The sequence below is a fragment of the Diospyros lotus genome, chromosome 13 (assembly GCF_014633365.1).
Source record: "Diospyros lotus cultivar Yz01 chromosome 13, ASM1463336v1, whole genome shotgun sequence".
Classification (NCBI taxonomy): Eukaryota; Viridiplantae; Streptophyta; class Magnoliopsida; order Ericales; family Ebenaceae; genus Diospyros; species Diospyros lotus.
The window spans coordinates 17,298,066-17,325,872 of record NC_068350.1 but is presented as its reverse complement, the minus strand read 5'-3'; the positions used below and the strand labels follow the sequence as shown (position 1 = coordinate 17,325,872).

At 36.7% G+C, this 27,807-nt stretch overlaps 2 protein-coding genes and 1 pseudogene across 2 annotated transcripts; 1 reads left to right on the top strand and 2 right to left on the bottom strand.

The window, feature by feature from the left end:
- LOC127788084 (putative wall-associated receptor kinase-like 16) overlaps nucleotides 1-1,886 on the bottom strand; it is a 63,930-nt pseudogene extending 62,044 nt beyond the window's left edge.
- A 2,196-nt stretch (nucleotides 1,887-4,082) lies between these two features.
- On the bottom strand, nucleotides 4,083-7,345 carry LOC127789312 (wall-associated receptor kinase 5-like). The gene is given in 4 exon segments (XM_052318199.1): nucleotides 4,083-5,466; nucleotides 5,707-5,781; nucleotides 5,784-5,882; nucleotides 6,406-7,345. Coding segments are annotated over 4 exon segments (2,283 nt in total). The 5' UTR covers nucleotides 7,319-7,345; the 3' UTR covers nucleotides 4,083-4,270.
- Nucleotides 7,346-25,732: 18,387 nt separating this feature from the next.
- LOC127788083 (uncharacterized) lies at nucleotides 25,733-27,599 on the top strand. The gene is made up of 5 exons (XM_052316199.1): nucleotides 25,733-25,879; nucleotides 25,968-26,214; nucleotides 26,380-26,519; nucleotides 26,640-26,784; nucleotides 26,872-27,599. Exons 1-5 carry the CDS (start codon nucleotides 25,733-25,735, stop codon nucleotides 27,597-27,599), a joined length of 1,407 nt encoding a protein of 468 aa, XP_052172159.1.
- The last annotated feature ends 208 nt before the right edge of the window (nucleotides 27,600-27,807 follow it).

Here is a 27,807-nt window from a genome sequence, read left to right as displayed (position 1 = left end):
AATCCACTACCTTAGCTCCTCACTAAGGATTTTTCAAACCATCCACTAAAACCCCCTACTTAAACCAAGTAGGTCCTCTAGTCCAAGACTAGGAATTACAAAACCTCCAACTAAATTGGGCCCTCTAGCTATACAAGCTAGGAAGAATAAGAAATATAAAATATGAGATGATCTAAGAGATGAATCTCTTAGTTACAATGTCTCTCAAGATTAAACAAGGCTTAAATGAATGTATTAACAATAACAGAATAAAGCCTTGGAGAGAAAAATATAACAATGAAAGCACAGAACACTGTAAATACAAACGAATATAAATCGTAAGCTCAAATCAATTCATTCCCATCCATTAGCCTCCTCTTGATCATCCATGACATGTATATATAAGTGTCCCACAAAGTTGAAGAGAAATATAGCCGTTTGGAGCCGTTGGGATTTGAAAAAATAGCCGTTGGAAGCTTTCTGCGAAACACATAGTCGACAGAGAAAATAGGTTAGTCGACTATTTTATCAAATAAAACTAACCATAGTCGACAGACAGAAAATCATAGTCGACTATCTTATAACACAAAAAATCTCATAGTCGACAGATCCTTTTACATAGTCAACAGATCAAAATTTACAAAGAAAATTTTGAAACTCATGAACAAACATAGTCGACAGATCAAAATTTACAAAGAAAATTTTGAAACTCATGAACAAACATAGTCGACAGATGAAATAGCATAGTCGACAGATGCAAAAATAGTCAACAGATGCAAGATATAGTTGACAGACTGAACAAGCATAGTCGACTATCCTTATGCATAGTCGACAGCACTAAATAGCATAGTCGACTATCTTCTTGGAAAATCTGGAAACGTAAGAGATAACATGTAGAAGCACACTTGATTAATACAAAACATCACCACATATTTACATTTCTTTAGTTTAAGTAAATGTCCTCATTTTGTTTAATTTATATTTTACCTTCCATTTACTTTAATACATAAATGTAAATAAGAAAGTACCCCCCATTTGGATTCAATAAAAATATCTAAAAAAATCAAAATCCATAAGAATAAAAAAGTAGAATTTGGATTTTAGTAGGAACTTAGGATTTTGCGATTTATCACCTCCAAGATATACACTTTTCATTTCTTGAAAAATTTGTTAAAAATCATTTTATCACTAATGAATGTTAGTTATTGAATTACCGGGAGTTAATTTTCTAAAAAGAAAACATTTTCATATATGTCTCCTTATAAGATGCTAGGCTTCCAGACTTAGAAAAATATTGAAGCGTTATCAAAACGAGTTTCAAGACATGATGCATGAACTAAAGGATTTTTCATACGATTAAGTTTCAAACCAAAACCTTTCATGCATGCTTAAAAATATGAAAGCTTATTCTAAAGAATGAGATTAACATAAATGATTTTTCATACTTAAGATTTGATTTTCATCAAACACATTTATGTTCAAGTTGGTCTTTTGCCTTAGAACAATTTTAGCTCTATGTTGACCAATGACTTCAAAGCTAACTTGAAAATCATTTTAGGAGATTCTTTTAAGACTAAATACTTGACTTTGCAAATCTCCAACTAATATAGAAAATCATAAATCTTTTTGGTTTTCTTTTTAACAAAGCACTTGAAATTGATTTTTGTTGAAAACCATAGATTTGACTCATGACTTAGGGGATAAAACAAGGTATTGTTTTTCATCATCAAAACTAAACACAATAGTAGAACATCAACACTTACACACTCTTCCACCCATGGTCATACCTTTGATGATCCTTCCAAACCAACACTCACCGCATCTCTTTGGGCCTTCCAACTAGCCCACATATTGCTAGCCAACTGCAAATAAACCGACATAAGATTAATTAGCCTATTCCTTCCCATTTACTCCTTTCTTTTCCAAATTACCCAATCGTTACAACATATTTGCAATGTTTTATACGTTCTATTTCAGTCAGGTAAAAGTGAGTTACTTGATTTATGTGTGTTTCATGTATGTGAATGGATGGGTAATTATGTTTCTATAGAATATGTCATGTTATCCTAAGTAGAATTATCTTTTATTAAAAGGAATATTTCTTAGTTGAGTAACATTCAGTGTTCTCAACTTATTATCTTTTATGAATATAGTGAAATTTGATGAGATGAGAATATCTTATTATCTTGGCTCTTCAAAGCTTTCTATATAATCAAGTGAATGTATTTAAAAAGTTAGTTTTAACCAACCTTCACCAATAGCACTTGTGCTTGTTTGAGCTCAAGGTTCATGAGAAAATTGAGTTTTATTTTTAAACTCAATATTTATGATATCTTAGATGTTGTTTTAATGATATTCATAACAATATAAGTTGATAGTTGATTAAGGCATTGAGTATATAGTCAAGTATGTTTGAATACTACTCGAGTAAATGCTCTCATTAATTGAGTATGTATTGCAAGGTTTCAACTATATCAAAAGTAATCGAGTAATCAAAGTGATGGCCGAGTGTTATATCTTGTTAATAGACTATGATATAAGCATAATCGAGTATGATTGCTTAATCAGTGGTTATTAGGTTTTAGTTGAGTATTTTTGGTGAGCAAACGAGTAGAGGTTGATGGTCAATCGACAATTATTGTATAATAGTTAAGTATTTTATGGATCTCTCGGTTGGCAACAAGCAGTGCATATATAATCGAGTAGTTGATGTGTTCAATTGAGTAAGTGCTAAGTTCAATCAAGTAGCTGATGGGTCTACTCAAGTGTTGTCAAAGCTTACTCGAGTGAAGAAAAAGCTTACTCGAGTAAGTCATTTTTTACTCAAGTAAAGACCAAATTCACTCAATTAATTTTGTGCTAAAGTTTAAAAATAGAGTCGTTAGACTAGCCGTTGCAAGTGCTTCTAATGTACAGATTGGACTGTTAGTACTTCAAAAAGGCTCTAAATTTTTCATAAATCAGTTAACATGATATTTGAATATTCTAATAATTTTTATATGGAAAAAGAAAGTTATCCTTCCAGATTTTATTTTATTTGATAGCAACTATAAAAGAAGATGAAGATAAATGCTATTATTCTTCAATTCTTCCTACTTCTTCCTCAAGCCTAATTAATATTTCAAGTTTTCATCTCCAATTAGAGAAAAAGAGAAAGAGTGTTCATCTTCTAAATCTTTCAATCTCAATCTATTTTTATTGTTTGTTCTAAATCTTGTAAAAGCTTTTCAATGTGTTTCAAACTGTAATATTTTCTTATCTTGTTGTAGTTACACCTAAGCCTTAAAAGGCAAAAGGTTATACTTGACCCTTTGAAAATGCAATGGTTACACCTCATCATTTAAAATGTAGTAGTTTCGGTTGAATCTTGAAAAATCGATTATATTGGTTATTGTTGAGCCTGTGAAAAACAGAGATTACAACTACATCTGTGAAAAATTGAAGTTATAGTTGAATCTACAAAAGTTATAGTAAATTGCTAAAGTCCTTAATGATGAGTCAAATAAGTGGATTAGGCTTGTTGGCCGAACCACTATAAAATTTCCTGTGTTGCATTTTTTACTTTCTTTTATCTTAGCATTGCCAATATTCTTTTAGCAAAATTTGAGATTAGTTTTCATACTTCAACAAAGGTTTTTTAAAAATTAAAAAGGATAAGTTTTCTTATATTGACTTTATATCTTACATTTATTTCATATTATTTTCTGACATTGATCTATTTAAATCATTAGTATTCATAGATTGAAAAAGACCAAATTGTTTCATTTAAAGTCTCTTTAAAATTAAGAAATTTTTTTGAAAATCCAATTCACTTCCCCCTTAGACATCTATCATTTTTGACATATAGTAATTTGAGGAGGAGATAGAAAAAGAGAAAGAGATTGAAGAACCAAAAAAGGGGTTATTAATTTTAGGGCTTGTTGGTTGTGTGCATAGGTAGCTGGGGCAGCGGGTAATTTTATTATATTAAAATTTTAATTTTTGGTCCAAGACCAAATTCAAAACTAGAATTGCCCATCTTCCAAGCCAAGATGGTTCGTCTGTTTGGTCTGTTTCTCCAATTTGGATTGAAATTTACACACCTCTAAATAGAATAATGCAAGACACACAATAGGCAGATGGTATCCAACTCCACATTTAAAAAAAAAAATTATTTTCTTACATTAAAGGAGCAATATTTCCTAAAGGAATGAAAAATATACATATAGTGAGATATACTCTCTCTCTCTCTCTCTCTCTCTCAAATACAGTAAAGATATGCTTTCGTCACATAAGATACTTCTTATCTCCCTTAGCGAGGACCATTAGTTGGGATTATTGTGTTGCTACCCAAACTATATTGACAAGAAATTTCAGCAGTGTTAGCATTGTGAGGACTCAATGGCACAGCATAAAGATCTGAGGATTCACTCATCAAACTCATAGTCTCTTGATGATATTGTTGATGATGATTTGCCCAAGGATGCTTAGTAAACTTCCTTAAACCTTCTAGCTCCATTGCCACCTCCTTCATTGTGGGCCGTTCTTCACCTTTCATTCTTAAGCATCTCCTCACAAGCTCTGCAAATGTTTGGAGTTGCTCCAAGCTGCCTTCTCGAACCACACGAGGCTCTAGAATTTGAAACAAACGATTCTCCTTCATCGACATAATGAAGTAGGTGGCTAAATTCCTTTCTTCTTGAGGCCTCTCGAAGCAAATGGGCCTTTTCCCAGTCAAGAGCTCGATTAAAACAATGCCAAAACTGTAAACATCACTCTTCTCGGTTAAATGGCTAGTGCGAAAATACTCGGGATCTAAATACCCTAATGTCCCTTGAACAAGCGTACTCACTTGAGTTTGATCTAATGACACCAATCTTGAAGCTCCAAAATCCGATACCTTTGCGATGTAATTATCGTCTAGAAGTATGTTGGCTGACTTGATATCTCTGTGAATTATTGGCATGGAAGCTGCAGAGTGAAGATAAGCAAGTGCACCTGCAACTTCAGAGGCTATCCTAAGACGATTCTCCCATGATAACCAAGAGATTCCACTTTTATGGATATGGTGAAGTAACGTTCCATTAGACACGTATTCATAAACGAGCAAAGGAACTTCGGTTTCCAAGCAGCAACCTAAGAGCTTAACCACATTTCTATGATTTATTTGTGTGAGAATTACCACCTCATTGATGAATTGCTCTATTTGTCCTTCATCCATTATCCGAGACTTTTTTATGGCAACCAGATGATTTCCAGGAAGAATTCCTCTGTACACTACTCCATATCCACCTCGGCCAAGTATGCGATCCTCAGAGAAGTTGCTGGTGGCTTTCTCAAGCTCTTCTGCTGTGAAGATCTTGGAGGGCTCTACATTTGCCACACTTAAGAGATGGCCTCCATTTTGCTGGAAGAACTTTTCTCTAAGCTTGATGAGCTTCCTTCTCTTGAAGCCAAAGTGAAGCCAAGTTGCACAAATGAGTAGTCCCAAGAAGCCAAAGCTCAATCCTGCATCAAATTTGAACTACAACTCAAACCAAATACTTCCATAGGTACACGGAAAAGAGAACATTTTTTGTGGGACTATGTATAGTTGTGCTTTATTCCTTTAACACAAGTAACCTGTACCTGTTAAGATGTAAGGCAAGTGTTTCAAGGCAAATGTTCCGTGCACATACGAAAACGCTTTTGTATACATGTAATTAAGTATAAGTTGTTCTTATTATTTTGCCAAGTAAAAGATAATACCTAGAAAGAACTTGATGACTGGAAACTGTGAGGCTTCTGCAATGCAGCCGCGCTGATGTTTTCTGCCATCGCCAAGTAACCCTCAGCACAGGAACAGTTGTAGCTTCCAGGGCTGTTTTTGCAAATTGCATTCACAGAACAGTTGTTCAAGTTCGAATCAATGCACTCGTCGATATCTGCACAAGGAAACAAATATTAATGCACGCAGCTCAATCTCTTCTAAATAGATGTGTTTATTGGTCTTATAATTTTCAGTCGTTCTTGGCTTTTCAAAGTGAGATTATGGCTCTTCTGGATGAGATCAAAGATTTCAGCTGGGTAACAGTACCGTATGAACAATCTTTTTTTATAGAGAACAATGTTGGTGACTTATGTATTCATTGTTTTAAAAATTATACGGACATATTTTTCATTTATTTTTTCACTATTATTGTCCTTCTAGATACCCCTTTCACTGTAATTAAGTATATATATGTGGCCCGTAGACGAACAGAAACTTTATGTAAAATGTGTAAGCAAAATGATAAGATGACTATTTATCCATTTACTTGAGAAAAAAAACTCAATGGTTAGTTATTTCATACTTTGATAGCACTGCATGTTCTGCATATGAATTTTGCAAAATTTGTCAATCTTGTAATCAAGTAATTATGGGTTAGAAGAATGAAAAAGAAGAAGAAGAATCATAAGACACAAAACCTTGGCATCCCGGAGTGAGGTAAGGATTGCCCTGAAAACCCTCGTTGCAGCTGCAAAGGTACCCTCCATGGCCGATCTCTGAGTCAATGCAATGAGCGTTCTTCTGGCAAGCCAAAGTGTTGGATTTTTCTGCTTGAGTGCAGGTCTGATTTCCAATCACCCAGTCTAGCACCAAAGGCACAGTCTCTCTGGTCCTGTTTTTGAAATCCGGATCCAAAAAGTCGGTAGTCCCGCGAAACTTGAAGCTTTCTTCCTCGCCTAGAAAGGCGTAGCTGCAAGGATCAAACGTCCAGACATTGGTGCGATTTGCGAAGGAAATAAACCTAGTCACGTAGCCTTTGAGCCCTTTGGGAATCTTAGTTTGGCAGCAGCCAATCCCCGTGCAGGACCCGTCGAGCACGTCCTCTTTCTTGGCGCAGAAAGAGACGCAGCCGCTGGAGAAGTTCCGGCCCAACGGCTTGATCAGGGCGACGTCATCGCAGCCGATGAGGGTGAACTTGTTGGCGGTGTCGGAGAAGGTGAAGGTGGAATTGCCCAGTTTGGTCCACGCCTCGTAGGATTGGGTAAGGCCTTCGGACCGGTTGTAGCAGGTGGAAGCGACGATGTTCTTGATGCGTAATTGGGTGTCGGAGATGTTTAGGATTTCGAGGTTACCGGTGCTGATGAAGGGCTTGGGAGGGTTGAAGGCGGCGCTGCAGTTGACGTCGAACCAGGGGCCGATGGAGCAGCCGGATCCGACGCCGATTCCAAATGGGTAGGGAACTGTTAGATCCCCGCATGTCAGTGGGCAGTCCGGCTTGCTCTTCATGAAGCCGCCGCCGCCGCCGGCTGTTGTGTTGGTAGCGGCTATGGGTACTAGCGTGGGTTGTGCCAGGAGGAGCCATGATAGGCCCAATAAAACAAGAGGGGACATGATTCAAGTTGAGATATGGTGGATGTAGTCTTGAAGGGCACTACATGGGAACTATATATATATACACATGGAACAATATATTCAGCTGAGCTCAGAATTCATACATTTGTTTTTACCTTGGTGTAGAAGGGACATATAGTGTGGTAACTAATTTTACTTAATTGTTTTCACTCTTAAGGTTAGTCACCATCTGATTAGTAATTCTGTTTAAGATTAATATATAGTAGTAGCACACTTATCTATCATTGATTATATGGCTCTAAAAATATTTTATTACGTTTATCTGATAACATGATTAATTAATTCTTCACTCTGATTATCATGATAAGGGATCATATAAAATTAAACCTAAAAGATGATCAATTAGGCTCGTGAGGCTTAAATTATATTAACAAAAACTAACGTGGGATGTGTTAAATTAATTCTAAAATTAACATAAATTTTAGAATTTATATAAATAAATTTTGGTCGATTTTTATTATTAAAATTCAAAAAAAAAATCAAAAATTAATGTTTTTGAGGTTCAAGATTAAAATATAAAATTAATTTATTTATCCTAGGTTCTTCCCTAATTAACATTGCAATGAAATTATGGTTAAGATAGTCATAGGAGCCATAGAACAGAATCCCGATTCCTGACAGAGCCTCCTCGCAAAGAAGAAGATGAAATAAAGCAAAAGAAAAAGGAAAAGGAAAATGATCATGTATTGAGAGTAGAGAGGAGGGAGGAGAGCGGCATCATCAAGACTCAATACTCAATAGCAATATTTGGAGACTGTTCCCCGCCGGACAAGGGGAAACACAGTTGGGTGGGGGTCATTCTGATTCATCAATCACCGACCAGTCAAATCTAAATATCTGTGGAATGGGAATGGGAATGGGTTTGACAGTTCATCTCCACTGTAGGGATCACTGTTATGAAAGAACTTTTTTCTGTTTTCTTATCATGTAGTTATTTCATTATTAACATGATTAACTATTTGATTTTTTTGAACTACATATGCTAAATATGCATTATTTCAATGTTAAAAATAAAATAAAATAATTATCTCAATGCCTTAAGATAATAGGTAACATTACCCATCCTTAAATAATAATCTAATTAATTAGTAATAGACATTTAACAATACTACCTCAATAAAAATCAAATTACAAATGGTATAATTAACTTCTCATGGTGTACTTGTTTCTTGAGCAGTTAATTATTACTAAATATAAATATAAAATTAAAAAAATTCATAATTTAATATTATGATCACGTGATAATTGACATACCTCAATTCTTAAAAAAAGAAACATAAAAAAGGTGAATTTTCTACCTCGCTGGCCTTCTTCTCCACTCCTCTCCTATTTTGTTTTATGTATCAGTAATGTTATTTATACACTAATTTTTTTCCATTCATAGAATTTTTAAGTACTTTTTCAATAAATTAACAACACTTGTTTATTTTCCAATGATATGGTCCCAATAAAATTCCTTTTTGTTGGGCTATAGGATTCTTACTTTCCAATGATTAGTGAATTATACCAACTTATCGATGTTTATATCGTTATAATGCAATCCAATTCTTTCATAGAATGGGGTTAAGTGCAAGGATGGCCGGGAAGCAAGTGATAAATGAATGAAGAGAAGAATGTTAGTTTTGACTTGTATAAATCATTGACTAGTAGCAATATTGGGTCTTCTTCATCATCAGTGAAGAGTCAATTATAATTAAATGAGGAAGCAATTAAAGTTATTGACGATAAATTATTTTATGTAATTACAATTTGCTAATTATTGTGAAAATGTCATCGTTTGATCATTTGGAAATAGTAAATTGGTACAGTAGTCTTCGTCAACGAAGGAAAATTTAAAAGCTGAATTAGGTAGAGAAGCTGCTATATATTGGCCTCTTTTTTTCAAGGTTTTCAATACTATTAATTTTGGCTATTGTTTCGAATTTCTCAATGAAATGAGATATTTTGGTACTGGATCATTTTGACATTTCATTTCGAAATTATTTATATATATATATATACATGTATATTTAAGAAAGGAAAGAGAACTGAATAAAGATTAAAAAAAAAAGAATAATGGAAGCAGAAATAGGTATTAATTTCGGCTAAAATTTCGACTTTGGTCAAAATGGGCATTACACAGGCCGAAATGGGTTGAGATTTTGACTGGTTCGAAACAAAGGCATGCCTGTTCCGATTTTGATAAGAAATTGAGACGTTTAGGCCATAATGAAAGTACAGTATTGACAAGTATGATTTTTTGTCTGAAAATTTTGTAAGAATACCTTATGCTTCTTCATTTGAGATAATCTCTATTGACTGTAGATCATGTTCGCTCACCAACCCCAATTTATTGACTCCCAAACAGACCGCCAATGAGCTGGAAGATTGCTTGACTTACTAATAGTTGACTTAGACATAGACATATATGTATGTACATATGAATGTAACAGCCAAAGTATTTTGTAGCATGCATATGAATTGCCGCTGCATGAGAATGGGTCAAAGTCACGGGTGAAATTAAACAAGCTGTCATATATCACTTGACTTGAGTCAAGTGATATTTGACATTTTTTTCCAGATTTTCAATACTATTTTTTGGCTATCGTTTCAAATTTTCTAGCACGCGTGACTGGCCGCGTCAAGAGAATGGGTCAAAGTCAAGCGAGAAACACAGGCTGTCATTGACTTGAGTCACTGTTTGGGTCTAGAATTGACATTTTAATTGAAAATTGTAATATACAAAGAAAGATTCCAATTCCACATTCTAAAATATTTGTAATAAAATTAAAATAATTATTTATTAAACTGAAAGGGTTGAGGGCCCTAGCACATGCCTTGCTAGCCTACCCTTTGACCTACCCTATCCAGGACCATTTCTTAATTCATTATCAAACTCTCTTTTAAGCTCTTGTTAATCGAGGAAGAGAATTATATAATTGAGTGAATGTTCTCTTATCTCTAAAAATAATCGATTACATATGTAGTTTTAGTTGAGTAAAGATAAAGTATATTTAATTAAATAAGTCCTTGTACTTGACTATATAATGCACATTTCTGTCGATCAGGGGTGGATCCATACATTGACTACCTTGGGTTGAAGTCCAGAGAACTCATAATTAAAAATAATTTTTTAATATTTAAAATTCTTTTTTAATATTAAAAAAATTATATAAAAAATTAATTTTTCAATGTAAAAAATAATAAATTTTACTAATAATTCAATAAAAAAAATTATAGCCTACCTCAAAATTTGTGATGTGTAATTTTATATCTCAAAAAAAAAAAAAATTTAGTCTCCTCCTACATAGATTTCTAAATCCGCCCCTGCATTTGATGGACATGTACCTATATAAGGCATCCTTGGCCTCTTGCCATGTACCTGATGGACATGAATTAATTCATAAGGATTGTAATCATTAATACGCAATTTGATATGTCAAGTCATTTCAAATAAATATATAATTTCATGGGTCAAGAATGCAACCAACTCATCAAGGACAGAACCATCTTAAGGGGTTGGAGGGCCTAGGCCATTATTAATTCAGGGCCCCAACCCCTTAATAAAAAATTAAAAAGTAAAAATTTATTAATTTTATTTGAATAATAAAATTAAAATAATTATTTTAGGCTAAAAGGGTTGGAAGTCGTTGACACATGCCTCACCAACCTACCCCTTGAGTCGAGCCCTGATCTAAGACCATTTCTTTCTTCATTAGCAAACTCTTTTTTAAGCTCTTGTTAATCAAGGAAGATGATTGTATAATTGAGTGAATGTTTTGTTATCTCTAAAAATAATCGATAACATATGTAGTTTTAGTTGAGTGAAGATGAATTATATTTAACTAAATAAGTCTTTGTACTTGACTATACAATGCATATTTCTGTCGATGGACATGTACCTATATAATGCATCCTTGGCTTCTTTCCATGTACCTGGTGGACATGAATTAATTAATTAGTAAGGATTGCAATCACTAATACTTAATTTGATATGTCAAGTCATTTCAAATTAATATACAATTTTATGGGTGAAGGATGCAACAAACTCATCTAGGATAGAACCAGCTTAAGGGGTTGGGGGGGCCTAGACCATTATTAATTTAGGGGCACCAACCCCTTAATAAAAAAAATAAAAATTTATTAATTTTATTTTATTAATAAAATTAAAATAATTGTTTATTAGGCTCAAGGGGTTGGGGGCCTTTGGCACATGCCTTACCAACCTACCCCTTGAGCCGGGCCCTGATCTGGGACCATTTCATTCTTCATTATCAAACTCTTTTTTAAGCTCTTATTAATCGAGGAAGATGATTGTATTATTGAGTGAATGTTTTGTTATCTCTAAAAATAATCGATTACATATGTAGTTTTAGTCGAATAAAAATGAATTATATTTAACTAAATAAGTCTTTGTCATCGACTATATAATGCATTGATGATGGTTTTTGGGACCGACCACCACGTGCCACCTCTGCGAATGGACTTCGGGAATAGAACCTCAGATTTGGCGATGTTGGACCTCGGTGATAGAACCTACAAGACAATGGAGTGACAGGGCTAGGGTCCCCCGGGGTGGATTCCGATGCTCAAATTAGTAGAGTAAATGCCAGTAGTAACAAATGTAAGAGCTGAAGAGCTTTTTATACCTGATGAGGACCTCTGTTTTTTATAAGCGGACCCGCTTTGAGGTACCTGAGATGGGTGGGCATGAATCTCGAGGACCCCGGTCAAGATGGAACGGGTTTCACGGTCCGGCCTAGATCTTTCGGACTCCACACTAGATTGTTGACTTGCCATGTGTCTGCCTTTCAAACAATCCATGTGGCGAGTGAGGCCACTAGCGAGTAGGGGTATTCTTGTAATTTTAGGTAGTGCCACATCACTTGCCCCCCATTCCTTGAGCTGAGCTGAGAATCACGCTGAGTCGAGGAGTAGCTTAATTTCTGAGGTTATTTGACTGTAGATTTTTCCCAATGTGTATAAGAGTATTTTTAGCTCGACAAATAATGATGATGATCTGTGAGACCAGCCACCATGTGCCTTCTCAACGAATGGACCTCGAGAGTGGAAGCTTTGGACTTGGGTATTCCTGGCCTCGGATCTGTAGCCTACACTTCGGACTTAGTTATGCCTGGTGCTATTTGTGGGGATGTAGCTTGTAAGACAATGAAGCAACAGGGCTGGTTAGGTTGGGATTCCCTAGTCAGGTTGGGATTCCCTAATCTGGCTGGGCAAACTAGGATTCCCTGGTTTGGCTGATCAGGCTGGGATATCCTCTAGTTAGGTTGGGATTTGCCCTAGTTATGTTGGGATTTCCCCTAGTTAGGTTGGGATCCCTTGGTCTGGCTAATCAGGTTGGAATATCCTCTAGTCAAGCTGGGATCCCTTGGTTTGGCTGGTTAGGCTGAGATTTCCCCTTGTCAGGCTTGTGGACAGCCTAGGGCATTTGACCCTTGGATTTTTTCTACTCCCACGCGAAGAAGAGTGTTTGGCTTTGAATTTTTTTTGGCCATTAGTCCACCTTCGGCTTGTGGACGACCTAGGGCACTTAACCCTTGGATTGTTGCCACTCCCACGCGAAAGAGGGTGTTGGGCTTTGAATTTTTTCTGGCCATTAGTCCACCTTCGGCTTGGGGACGACTTAGGGCTCGTGACCCTTGGATTTTAGCCACTCCCTTGCGGGGGAGGGTGTTGGGATTAGTTTTACCTTGGCCATTAGTCCACTTTTGGGGATGACCTAGGGCACTTGACCCTTGGATTGTTGCCATTCCCATGCGAAAGAGGGTGTTAAGTTTCTTCCGGCCATTAGTCTATCTTCAGCTTGTGGACAGCCTAGGGCTTGTGACCATTTGATTGTTATCACTCTCACGCGAATGAGGGTGTTGAGATTCTTCTGGCCATTAGTTTATCTTCGGCTTATGGATGGCCTAGGGTACCTGACCATTGGATTGTTGCCACTTCCACGCGAAGGAGGGTGTTTAGCTTTGAATTTTTTCTAGCCATTAGTCCACCTTCGGCTTGTGGACGGCCTAGCGCACTTGACCCTTGGATTTTAGTCACTCCCTCGTGGAAGAAAGTGTTGGGCTAGAGTTTTTCCTTGGCCATTAGTCCACCTTTGGAGATGGCCTAGGGCACTTGACCCTTGGATTGTTGTCATTCCCACGCGGAGGAGGGTGTTGAGTTTCTTCCGACTATTAGTCCATCTTTGACTTGTGGACAGCCTAGGGCCCTTGACCCTTGCATTGTCGTCACTCCCACGCGAAAGAGGGTGTTGGGCTTTGAATTTTTTTTGGCCATTAGTCCACCTACGGCTTGTGGATAACCTAGAGCTCGTAACTCTTGGATTTTAGCTACTCCCTCGTGAAGAAGGGTGTTGGAATTCAGTTTTATCTTGGCCATTAGTCCACATTTGGGGATGGCCTAGGGCACTTGACCCTTGAATTGTTGCCATTCCCACGCGAAAGAGGGTGTTGAGTTTCTTCTGCCCATTAGTTCATCTTCGGCTTATGGATGGCCTAGGGCTCGTAACCCTTGGATTGTTATCATTCCTAGGCGAATGGGGGTGTTGAGTTTCTTCCGGTCATTAGTCTATCTTTGGCTTGTGGATGGCCTAGGGCACTTGACCCTTGGATTGTCGCCACTCCCACGTGAAGGAGGGTGTTGGGCTTTGAATTTTTTCTGGCTATTAATCTACCTTCGGCTTGTGGACGACCTAGGGCTAATGACCCTTGGATTTTAGCGACTCCCTCGCGGAGGAGAGTGTTGGGCTTGAGTTTTTCCCTGGCCATTAGTCCACCTTTGGGGATAGCCTAGGGAACTTGACTCTTGGATTGTTGCTACTCCCACATGAATGAGGGTATTGAGTTTCTTCTGGCCATAAGTCTATTTTCGGCTTGTAGACTGCCTAGGGCACTTGACCCTTGGATTTTAGTCACTCCCACACGAAAGAGGGTGTTGGGCTAGAGTTTTTCCTTGGCCATTAGTCCACCTTTGGGGATGGCCTAGGGCTCATGACCCTTGGATGATTTCTTCCATGGCCATTAGTCCACCTTTGGGGATGGGCTAGGGCTCGTGACCCTTGGATGAGTTTTTTCGTGGCCATTAGTCCACCTTTGAGGATGGCCTAGGGCTCATGACCCTTGGATGAGTTTTTTCGTGGCCATTAGTCCACTTTTAGGGACGGCCTAGGGCTCGTGACCCTTGGATTTTTCTATGGCGAAGTGTTATCCTTGTTAGCCCGGGCAAGGATTTCTATGAAGGTACGAGGTGGGGTCTTGGCCAAGGACTAAGCGAGTAGCCCAACCCTCAAACCATTATGGAGGGCCACCGTTGCAATTTGCTGATCGAACTTGTCGATGCTCAAAGCTTCCTTATTAAACCTAGCCACAAAATCCTTTAGAGACTCATCTTGGTTTTGCTTGATGTTAACCAAAACCAAAGAAGACTTTTGGTGCCGCTTTAGGGGAGCATAATGAGCTAGGAAACATGTCTTTAACTCTTCCCAATCGTTGATGGAACGATGGGGAAGGTAAGAGTACCATGTCCAGGCATGACCTCCTTGAGTAGCTGAAAAGGCCCGCCACCACATCGCATCTGACCCTGATTGCACCAGCATATGAGAGGAGAAAAGCTCTACGTGATCGTAGGGGTCTGTATTCCCATCATAAAGCTTGATGGACGAGATACGAAATCTCTCTGGAGGAACCTCTGCCATGATGTTCTTACTCAGGGGTTGGTTAGAACCAAAGTGAGGCAGCTCCTCATTTCTTTTCTTGAGTTCTTGGACCTGTCGCTCCAGAAAATGAATCATTTTTCTTGCGAGGTCCCTCATTCCCGCGAGGGGGAAGAAGTGGATCCTGCCATCTCAAAGGGATGGATTTCCTGGCCTAACTGGTGGGATGGACAAAGCTCCTGAGTAGGAGGTGACTGGTGCTTTTCCCGACGGGAGGGCACCTGCAGGCGGCAATGTTCATTCTGGTGTAGGTAACTGGTCAGCAACTCAGTTAGTTGCTGGACTTGATTTTCTTGCCTGGCGAGTCGGTCTTCTAGCATTGGATGGACCGGAGGCGACGGATCCTTTTCTTGGGCCTCTAGATTAACCCAGCCTGGCTGTGGGTCACGTCTTTTCGGGTAGCCATACAAGGAGTTATGGGAGGGAGTAAAAACTATTGGAACTTAGCTGGAGGTGGGAAGTCTGGGCGTCGGCCCCACGGTGGGCACCAAATGATGATGGTTTTTGGGACTGACCACCCCATGCCACCTCTGCGAATGGACCTCGGGAATAGAACCTCAGACTTGGTGATGTTGGACCTCAGTGATAGAATCTGCAAGACAATGGAGTGAAAGGGCTAGGGTCCCCCGAGGTGAACTCCGACGCTCAAATTAGTAGAGTAATTGCAGGTAGTAACAAATGTAAGAGCTGGAGAGCTTTTTATACTTGATGAGGACCTCTCTGTTTTTTATAGGCGGGCTCGCTTTGAGGTACACAAGATGGGTGGGCACGACTCCTGAGTACCCCGGTCAAGATGGAACAGGTCTTGCGATCTGGCCCGGAACTTTCGGACTCCACACCAGATTATTGACTTGCCACGTGTCAACCTTTCGGGCAATCCACGTGGCGAGCGAGGCCACTAGCATGTAGGGGTATTCTTGTAATTTTAGGTAATGCCACATTATGTATCTTTCTGTCGATGGACATGTACTTATATAATACATCATTGGCCTCTTGCCGTGTACCTAATGGACATGAATTAATTAATTAGTAAGCATTGCAATCACTACTATTTAATTTGATATGTCAAATCATTTCAAATTAATATACAATTTTATGGGTGAAGGATACAACAAACTCATCTAGGATAGAACTAGCTTAAGTGATTGGGGGCCTAGACCATTATTAATTTAGGGGCCCCCAATCCCTTAATAAAAAATTAAAAATTTATTAATTTTATTTTAATAATAAAATTAAAATAATTATTTATTAGGTTCAAGGGGTTGAGGGCCCTAGGCACATGCCTCAACAGCCTACCCCTTAAGCAAGCCCTGATCTAGGACCATTTCTTTCTTCATTATCAAACTCTTTTTTAAGCTCTTGTTAATTGAGTAAGAGGATTGTATAATTGGGTGAATGTTCTATTATCTCAAAAAATAATCGATTACATATCTAGTTTTAGTTGAGTAAAGATGAAGTATATTTAACTAAATAAATCTTTGTACTCGACTATATAATGCATCTTTCTGTCAATGGACATGTATCTATATAATGCATCTTTGGCCTCTTACCATGTACTCGATGGACATAAATTTGATATGTCAAGTCATTTCAAATTAATATACAATTTCATGAGTCAAGGATGCAACCAACTCATATAGGACAGAACCGGCTTAAGGGGTTAGGGGGCCCTAGGCCATTATTAATTTAGGGGCCCCCAACCCCTTAATAAAAAATAAAAAATTTATTAATTTTATTTGAATAATAAAATTAAGATAATTGTTTATTAGGATGAATGGGTTGGGGGCCTTAAGCACATGCCTCACTAGCCTACCCTTTAAGCCGACCCTGATCTAAGACTATTTCTTTCTTCATTATCAAATTATTTTTTTAAACTCTTGTTGATCAAGGAAGATGATTGTATAATTGAGTGAATGTTATGTTATTTCTAAAAATAATCGATTAAATATCTAGTTTTAGTTGAGTAAAGATGAAGTATATTTAACTAAATAAGTCTTTGTACTCGATTATATAATGCATCTTTCTGTTGATGGACATGTACCTATATAATGCATCTTTGGCCTCTTGCCATGTACTCGATGGACATGAATTAATTAATTAGTAATGATTGCAATCACTAATACTCAATTTGATATGTCAAGTCATTCAAATTAATATACAATTTCATGGGTAAGGATGCAACCAACTCATCAAGGAAAAAATGAGGTTGGGGCCCTAGGTCATTATTAATTTAGGGGCCCCCAACCCCTTAATAAAAAATTAAAAATTTATTAATTTTATTTGAATAATAAAATTAAGATAATTGTTTATTTGGCTGAATGGGTTGGGGGCCCTAGGCACATGCCTCACCAGCCTACCCCTTGAGTCGGCCCTGATCTAGGACTATTTCTTTCTTCATTATCAAACTTTTCTTTTAAGCTCTTGTTAATCAGGAAAGAGAATTGTATAATTGAGTGAATGTTTTGTTATCTTTAAAAATAATCGATTACATATGTAGTTTTAGTTGAGTAAAGATGAAATATATTTAACTAAATAAGTCTTTGTACTCGACTATATAATGCATAATATTTTTGTCAATGGACATGTACCTATATAACGCATCCTTGGCCTCTTGCCATGTACCCAATGGACATGAATTAATTAATTCGTAAGGATTGCAATCACTAATACTCAATTTGTTATGTCAACTCATTTCAAATAAATATACAATTTCATGGGTCAAGGATGCAACCAACTCATCAAGGAAAAAAAGGGGGTGGGTTGGGGCCCTAGGTCATTATTAATTTAGGGGCCCCCAACCCCTTAATAAAAAATTAAAAATTTATTAATTTTATTTGAATAATAAAATTAAGATAATTGTTTATTAGGCTGAATGGGTTGGGGGCCCTAGGCACATGTCTCACTAGCCTACCCCTTGAGACGACCCTGATCTAGGACTATTTCTTTCTTCATTATCAAACTTTTCTTTTAAGCTCTTGTTAATCAAGAAAGAGGATTGTATAATTGAGTGAATATTCTGTTATCTCTAAAAATAATAGATTACATATGTAGTTTTAGTTGAGTAAAGATGAAATATATTTAACTAAATAAGTCTTTGTGCTCGACTATATAATGCATAATACTTTTGTCAATGGACATGTACCTATATAATGCTTCCTTCGCCTCTTGCCATGTACCCAATGGACATGAATTAATTAATTAGTAAGGATTGCAATCATTAATACTCAATTTGTTATGTCAACTCATTTCAAATAAATATACAATTTCATGGGTCAATGATGCAACCAACTCATCAAGGAAAAAACGGGGTTGGGGGCCCTAGGTCATTATTAATTTAGAGCCCCCTAACCCCTTAATAAAAAATTAAAAAATAAAAATTTATTAATTTTATTTTAATAATAAAATTAAAATAATATTTATTAGGCTGAAGGGGTTGGGGCCTAGGCACATGCCTCCGTAGCCTACTCCTTGAGCTGGCCCTAATTTAGGACTATTTTTGTAACATCTCAGTATTTTGATAACATAATAGTGGATAATTTTGAGTATTGGAAATGATTTATCGAGGATTCGTGGTTTAAGGAATATAATTAAGGGTATTAAATTAATTATATTTATGAGTAAAAAGAAATAAAATTGGAAAACTTGCATCTCATATTATATTAAAAATAAATAAAAAGAGAAATTAGTAATGTGGAGATGGAGAGGGAAATTAGTAATGGGAAACTTGCATCCCATATTATATTATAGTTAACTGTAAATGTTCATACATTTATTCGAAAAACAAATTCTCAAAATAGTTTTCAATACTTATTTTATGATTTCTAAATTTATGGAGTTCACATTATTTTAATGGAAGTTTTTTTTGCTATTGTTTCCAATTTTCTAGCATGCATGACTTGCCGCGTCAAGAGAATATGGGTCAAAGTCAAGCGAGAAACACAGGCTGTCACTGACTTGAGTCACCGTTTGGGTCTAGAATTGACATTTTAATTGAATTGTAATATAAATAATTAGCTAATTATTGAGGAAATATCATCGCTTGATTTGGAAGTACTAAATTGGTACATTAATCTTCGTCAACCAAGGAAAAATTCGAAGCTGAATTATATATACAGGTAGAGAAGTTGCTCTTGCCCTCTTGCCATGCACCCCATGGAGATGAATTAAATAATTAATAAGGATTGCACTCCCTAATAGTCAATTTGATACGCCAACTCATTTCAAATTAGTAAATCATTTTTTAGTTGAATAATTAAAAAATCTTAATTAATAATTTGAAAAAAAATGTTAAGATTTTATACTTGAACTATTAATCAACTAGGAGATTATGCTTAATTGTTCAACTTTTATTTTACTTGAGTAAATCATTGGATTGTTCAAGTAAAATATTGTTGAACAGAGAGTCAATCTCTACTATTCAATTATTAATTAACTAAGTAATTTGTGTATTCAAGTAATACCATATTTTAATTGAGTAACTAAGTGTCTTAGTCGAATAATATTTTCTGGACAAATTGTGAGTCTCTATAATTCAAATTATTAATCAACTAAGTAATTTTTCACTCAAGTAATATTAGATCTTAGTTGACTAACTAAAGTGTCTTAGTTAACTAATGATTATTGGATAGTGTTATGCCATAGAATTCTTGAGCGTCCACTTAAGGGTATTTCGGTTATTTTGGCCTAGGTGAGTGAATCCCAAAAGTGGTCCCAAGCTCGGGTTGTCAATCTCTAGAAAAATCATAGTCGAACGGCGAAGAAATTATCTAAATCAGAGTTCAAATGAGCAATATAGAATTTAAAGGGCCAAAGTGTAAATAAGCCAAGCTTAGGGGAAGGGTGAAAATGTAATAAGAGATAAGTTCAAGACTATATAAGGGAGAAGAAGACAAAGAAGAAGGGGACCACTGTTCATCCTCTTTCTCTCTCCCGCATTTTCTCTATGTCGATCTCTCTCCGAGAGAGATTTTCCTATCTTAGAGAGGATCCATCTCAACAAATCTCTCTCGGAGAGACTTAGAGTCTCTCCAGGAGCTCTTCCGTCTCTCTCGACAGCAACGCGGTCCTTTCGGAGAGGACCTATGTCTCTCGGAAAGACCCCGCGTATGGGTGTTTTCTCTTAGAGAATGAGCAACGAGCTCCCGAAAGCGGCCACGGCGGATTTCTCTCTATCCGCAGCCCCAGCCTCGCAGCAAGCACCTACAATGGCTTCCCTCTCCGTAACTCCTCTCGGCAACCAACTCCCTCTCTCTTGGCAAATGTCACATCTACTCGTCCTACCCTCTCGATGATCTCCCTTAGAAATGCTCGCGGTAGCAACAGTAACCCTCTCAGAGAGGATAATAACCCTTTTGGTAGTGTTTGAGCCTCTTGGCCATGGTTGCAACTAGTCCCTCCGCAACAATCTCTCGGCCTCATCTTCTCTCCGTGTCTCTCTCCCAGAGAAGTCTTCGCCTAGCGGCTCTCGAAGGAGTAATTTCACGAGAGACCTTTCTCTAGGGAAGGCCTCCAACTGAAGCCTCGGGAAGAATCCTTCTGGAGAGACCTCTCTCTCTCTCTCTGTGAAAGTATATATATGTATGTATATAGGTGGCATGTGTGAGCGTGGTGGCTGTGCAAGGCACGTTCATATGTATGTATGTATCCGTCTATATGTATAATACAAAGGCTTATGTATGGATATAGCTTTCAACCAAGTAGTTGATCCATGGACTGTGATAAGACATAATGTATTTGAATACTATCATGGGGCACCCTCACGTCCCACATCCCAATATGTAGCATAATATAATATATATAACATAGTGTTTATGTTATGCCACGTGTGATATGTTTATATTAGGCAATGCAATGTGGTGGCATCCGTGTAATGTGATATATCCCTTGAGGGAACAGTGGTCAAGTAAGTGCCACCTTGAGATATCTCTCACCAAGCCTGGAGTTGTGCCCAGGCAAGTCCCTTAAGGTCTAAAACCCTACTTAGGCAGCTAGCTGTGGGGCTCACCTTCTCCTGGAGGGCCCCCTAGGCAATCTGACCTTCCAGGTGGGATTCTTCTTAAGCCCTTTTGAATGTTTCAAATGTGCAAGTTCATCCCCGGCTCCCTGTAGTAATACTGAGATCGACCCCCTCTCGTTGGAAATGTATCATTGTTCTTTAATTGCATGCCTTACTTATCCATTGAACTATTCTCCTATCGGTACTGACTTAAGCATCGGAGGGCATACGTGGGTGAGAAATCCCCACGCGCCTTTTAACTTGTTCTTGTGAGTGCAGATATTACCTTGAGTACTCAGGAGACTAGTCCCGAGTGATACCGAAGGCGCCCTCAGAGGTCGGACTACGACTCTGGTCAGTACACCGAGGACCAAAGCTACCCAACGCCTGTCTCCCCAGTAGACTTCTGCAAGCTGTCAACCTCGCTCTGCCTTGGCTCCAGCTTTCCCTCTCTATAAATTCTATTGTCGTGGTTTTTTTCCTGACCACTACAGATAGAGAGAGAGTCTATATTTGAAATTGATAATCGACTAGGGAAAAGATATAGTCGAGTAATGTCTGAGCTTAATTGACTAACATTTAAGTCTACTTGAGTAACTGTAAATCTTATTGGAGTAATGCATAATTTCACTAGACTAATATAGGTTGAAATTTGAAAAATTAGCCATTATAAAACATTAATGGTGTGTTTGATATATAGCACATATTTACCATAGAAAATGTCTAATCATGTGTAATTATTACACATATTTTATGAAAACAATCAAACACCCTTAATTTTTCTATGAAAAATATGTGTATGGTATAAACATTTAAAATTTCTTTCCATGAAATTCAATTTCTAACAGAGTAGGGTGGTTTTTGTTTTCTTGGCAATAATTATCTAGAATTAAATTCTAAGTAATGCAATCAAACACACCCTAAATGTGTGTAATTTAACTATTTAAGACTTGATAATTACAAAGCATTAAATTCTAGTATCTCACCCTTTTTTTTATTGGAAAAAAAGATAATATTTGCATGAAAAGATTGAGAAAATGATTTTTTTTTCACTTTTAATCCATTATTTTGGTTTTTCTTTTTGTTGGTTTTAGAGTAATATAAAGACAACAATAGACACACATAGTACTTCATGCATAAAATTTTCAAGTAAATCCCTTATGTTTAAAAGCTAATTTTCTCTAGGAATTTTTATAGCACTAAAATTTCTTTAGTTGGCACCCCACTCCTATCATCTCTCATGCTATCCTTTCTTGTACTCTTTTATTTATTTATTTATCTTTTTGTTAATTTGTGGTTTGTCCTTTCCTATTGATGAAGCATGCACCGCCTATCTCTCCCTTGTAAACATAGGGTTCTTCTCAATCCTCGCCTTTGTTTGGCTCATATCCTCCATCTTTCCCCATCTCTGAGCCATTCTATACCTAAATTCCTCTCTTTCTCTCAACCCCTAACTTCGATTCTCTCTCACACACCCTTAATCTTCTTATTCTTTTTTATTTTTTTATTGTTTCATCTATGCACCCTCCCTTATTTCAATTCATTGCAAAGGTCATTTTATGTCTAGATTGTTGATTTCTTGTAGTCAATCTTCTCCCTACTCTTCTTGTTGAGATCGATATAGGTGTCCCTCCAACTTTTCGTTCATAAGATCTAGGAAGAAAAGAGATAAAAGACATGGTTTGTTGGTGCGCAAACATCTTTCATGAGGTGGTGTTTGCGCATGATGTTTTTTAGGCTTGGAAACAATTTGATAAAGCTATTTGTTGATCCTTGCTAGTTTGATTTTGGTTGTGCATTGGCTTTTGGATTTGGGGTTTTATTGTTTCTCTCATATTCTATGTTTTTTTAGGGGGCTTGAGCTTCTTATTTTCCTTTTATCTTGTGCAAGTTTGGGCTGTCTCCTAGTTATTTTAATTCTCATTTCAGTTTGTAGTAATTGTTCAGTTTTCTGTGTTTGTACTTCCAAAGTTTTGGGCCTAAGTTAGTCCAAGTGCATTTCCCTTGAAGGGTCTGACCTTCGTGTCATGTTGGTTGTTCACTTGGTTATTTTCTACATAAAAGTAAAAGAAACCTAAAGATCTTTGGCTCATCAAACATAAACAAAATCATACATACATAAATTGTTATCAAACAAAATCACAAAAGTAAACAAGAAGAATGCATAATGAATTCACAGTATCATGCAAATCTTATTACAAGTATTAATAGTACAAATTTGATGGATTTAATCAGCGAGGGCTATTGATTGGAAATACCATTTGACCATCCAAATTGTACCGTGTAGAGACTAATTCACCAGTGCTCATTTGTACAGTGTAAAGATTGATGAGTACATATTCCCATATATTTATTTCCCTTACATATGGTCTCTTGGGTGAGCTTTATGCCTTATTGTGTTGATTTATACTTATTTTTATGGTTAAGGCAATTTTGGATAGGTTAGAATAAATTGGGCTTTTACTTAAAAAATTTCATCTTTTTAATATTTTGAGATTTTTGAACATGTTAGAGTTCAAGAACATGAATGAGGTCTTCAGAGATTTTATAGAGGACTTCTTGGGCTTTCCATAATGGTATGATTTGTCCAAATCTGAGTTCGTTTGGGCCTCCAAACATTGTTTCAACATTAGGGTTGAAAAGCTGGGCCAAATCCTAATCGGATTAGAATTCTACACGAACACTGAATCTTTAAAATGCCATAACTTGAGCTTTTGATGTCCAAATCGAGTGATTGAAAAGCCAAAATTCATCTAGACATTCTTAAATACAATTATTAAGAGGGGTCGAAGCCCAAAACGCTCGTTCTCCCACCCAAAATAGGCTCATAAGTTACGGGAGTCTAGGAGCCCTAATTCTTTTGCTAATTTGGATTCTTTGTTAGGGGATATTTAAAGTCTTGATCCAAGCTCGAGAAGGGGGACACCTAGGAAGAAAAAGAGCCAGAGAAGCACATCTAAGAGGAGGAAGAAGCATCATTTTCATATTTTCTCTTCTTTTTGTGTTCTTTCTCTCATTATGTGTGGCTAAACTTTGATTTTTCGATAGAAGGATATTTTGAAGCCATGGTGAAGAACACTATGAGATTTTTTGAGTTTATTTTCAATTTGATTTTCTCTTGAATATTCATGTATCTTCTGATTTAATGTTTATGATTGTGTGTTTTGATTGCATAGACGGCTGTTATTCAATTCTTGACGCATGATCTATTGCTAGCTTAAATACCAAATCCATAATTGTTTGGTCTTTCTTACATAAGTAGCAACTAGGGTTGATGATTATGGATAAGTTTTCATTCAATTCCTAGGGAGTACATATGTTGAATTAAATAAACCGAGCTTGTGTGTTTATTGTTCAGATTTGGTCTTGTTTCCACAAAGTTTAATGCTGCCATTGAATTAAATTCTAGAGAGCTTGTTCTAGGGTTGTTTGAAGGTAAGGGATAATTGAAGAGCTTGTTTTAATTAACTAAGAAGTAAGGAAAACATTGAATGAACAGAGCTTGTTGTTCTTTCTAAGGCCAAGTATTCAAAGAAAATGAGTGACTTTGGCATCAATGATCAGTATTATAACCATTGGTGGATAAATCCCTTCTACTGGAAATGTTTCTATTAATTACTTTAATCTTTTTACATTCCGATTTGCCTTATTAATTTAGAATAATATTCTGTTTTTAATTATTTGAATTTTAAAATTCAAAACCCCCCAATTGTTTCTTCTATTTATTTTAATTTTTAAAAGGAATAGATCTAACCAATCCTTGTGGATACGACCTTACTCATCACTATCACAATTTACATTTTTAAGAGCAAGAATTTATTATTTGTTGGATTTGACACCCATCAAATTTTTTGCACCATTGCTAGGGATTGGTGTCAAGTAGATTTATTCTTTTTATTTTTATTTTATTTTTTTTAGTGAATTTTTTTTTCTTTTTTGTTTGTTTGTTTTATTGTGAGTCTTATGTGTTTTTAGGTTTATGACCAGATCTTCTCATCAAGGTGAATTGAAATTTGACTTGGAAATTGATAGAACTATCCATAGGTTGAGAAGAGAAGCTAAGCAAGTTTCAACAGAACAGGCTTCAGGAATAGCATCAGGCATCAATATAGCTTCGAACACTTTTTCCAGTCCATCTAGTGATTTAGAAGAAGATGAAGTCATGGCCATTAAAAACAAGACATTAAATGAGTTGGCTGCTCCTGATTTGAACCAACAATCTTTATGTATTGAGTATCCTAATTTAGATGCTGCTTTTGAGTTAAAATCAGGACTCATACATTTGTTGCCTACTTTTCATGGTCTTGCAAGTGAGGATGCGCATAAGCATTTGAAAGAATTCCACGTGGTGTGTTCAAGCCTGAAACCACAAGGAGTGACTGAAGAATAGATCAAATTACATGCTTTTCCATTCTCGCTAGCTGATACAGCAAAGGATTGGTTGTTTTACTTACCTTCAAATTCTGTAACAACATGGATATGGATGGTCAAACTGTTTCTTGATAAGTTTTTCACTACTTCACGAGCTGCTAGCATAAGAAGAGAGATATGTGGAATAAAGTAGAAAGATACAGAAACCCTTCATGAGTATTGGGAAAAATTTAAACAATTGTGTGCCAGCTGTCCTCAACATGGAATTTCTGAACAACTTCTCATTCAATATTTCTATGAAGGGCTACTACCTATGGAGAGGAAAATGATGGATGCGGCTAGTGGAGGTGCTATAGTGAATAGAACCCCTAGTGCAGCTAGAGATTTGATTTCCATCATGGTTGTTAGCTCACAACAGTTTGGATTCAGACAAGACACCCCTTTGAGAATAGTGAATGAGGTAAGTAAATCTTCCCTTGAAAATCAAATATCCAATCTAACTTCTCTTGTTCAACAATTGGCTGTAGGAAATTTGCAACATGTGAAAGCTTGTGGTATTTGTGCTGCTACTGGTCATCCAATGGACGTGTCCTACACTTCAAGAAGATTGCTTAGAGCATGCCAATGTAGTTGGAGGATTCCTAAGCCCACTAAAAAAGAAGTACGATCCATATTCAAATACCTACAATCCAAGGTGGAGGGATCATCCCAACTTTAGTTATGGAGCAAGACCACAATTCCAACATTACCAGCCTACACCACATATTCCACCACAACAACCTTCTTCAAGTTCAGGTATGTCTTTAGAAGAAATTGTTAAATCACTTGCAACTAACACACAACAATTTCAACAGGAGATAAGAACAAGCATCAAGCAATTGGAGAATCAAATTAGTCAAATAGCAACATCAGTGAGCAGGCTTAAAGTTCAAGGTTCTGGGAAATTGCCTTCCTAAACAGTTGTAAATCCTCGAGAAAATGTAAGTGCCATTACGCTGCAAAGTGGAAAAGAATTTGACATCTCTGTTCAAAATCCTACAAATTTGGCCAAGAAAAGTCAAAAAGAGAAAGCAGAAAATGAGGTGACAATCTCTTCTAAGGTAATCTCTCAAACAATTATGCATAATTCTGATAAACCTAATCCTCTTCCTTTTCCTAGCAAGTTATCTAAATCTAAAAAGGAAGATCAAGAAAATGACATCTTAGAGATTTTTCGAAAGGTAGAAGTGAACATTCCTTTATTAGATGCCATTAAGCAAGTCCCAAGGTACGCAAAATTTCTTAAGGAACTGTGTACTACGAAGAGAAGGTTGAGAGGTGATGAAAAGATAAGTGTGGGAGAGAATGTGTCAGCAGTAATTCAACGTAAGTTACCCCCAAAATGTAAGGATCTAGGTACATTTACTATTCCATGTGTGATTGGTAATTCTAAGATTGAACATGCCATGTTAGATTTAGGAGCATCCATAAATGTCATGCCATATTCAATTTATGAATCTTTGAAATTGGATCCTTTAAAACAAACGGGTGTAATAATTCAATTGGCTGGTCGTTCTAATGCATACCATGAAGGGGTAGTTGAGGATGTTTTGGGGCAAGTTAATGAGCTGGTTTTTCCTGTTGATTTTTATATTCTAAACATGGAGGATGATGCTTCTCCAAATCCAACTCCAATTTTGCTAGGAAGACCCTTTCTAAAAACAGCAAGGACAAATATTGATGTTCATGATAGTACCCTTACCATGGAGTTTGATGGGGAGATTGTAAAATTTAATATATTTGATGACACGAGGTACCCTAATGATATTCAATCTGCATTTTCTATTAATATGGTTAATGTTTTTGCACATGAGACTTTTGAGTTTAGACATGAGGGAAAGATAAAGGTAAAGACAAAGGCATTTCAAGACAGAATGATTGATAGAAAGCAATTTGTGTTAGGACAAAAAGTTTTACTTTACAATTCGAGACTTAAATTAATGCCAAGTAAGTTGCGTTCTCATTGGATTGGCCCTTTTGAAGTTACTAATGTATTTTCTTATGGTGTAGTTGAGGTACGAAGCCTAGGAACTAATAAGGTGTTCAAGGTCAATGGGTATAGGTTTAAGCGATTTCATGAAGGTTTTCAAGAGCAAACTGCAGATGAAGTGCAATTGAGAGATCCAACTTACACTGATTGAGAAGTGGCAATGTCGGGCTAAAGACGTTATACAAAGGCGCTGCTTGGGAGGCAACCCAAGAAGATCATATTTGCTTTCTCTATCCTTTTTCTTTTTCTTTTCATATGCATTATTTTTTTTTTCTGTGCCATTTTCTTGCATTTAGCCTTACATTGGGGATAATGTAAGTTTTAACTGTGGGGGAGTGATTGCATTTAGAGAGTGCATT

What these genes read in the sequence shown, in the direction of transcription:
- LOC127788083 (XM_052316199.1), top strand. Translation starts at nt 25,733, where the DNA reads ATGGAGAGGAAAATGATGGATGCGGCTAGTGGAGGTGCTATAGTGAAT. An exon ending in CTTTGAGAATAGTGAATGAG is followed by an intron (nt 25,880 to 25,967) that starts GTAAGTAAATCT and finishes AACATGTGAAAG; the next exon opens with CTTGTGGTATTTGTGCTGCT. An exon ending in TGTGTCAGCAGTAATTCAAC is followed by an intron (nt 26,785 to 26,871) that starts GTAAGTTACCCC and finishes ATGCCATGTTAG; the next exon opens with ATTTAGGAGCATCCATAAAT.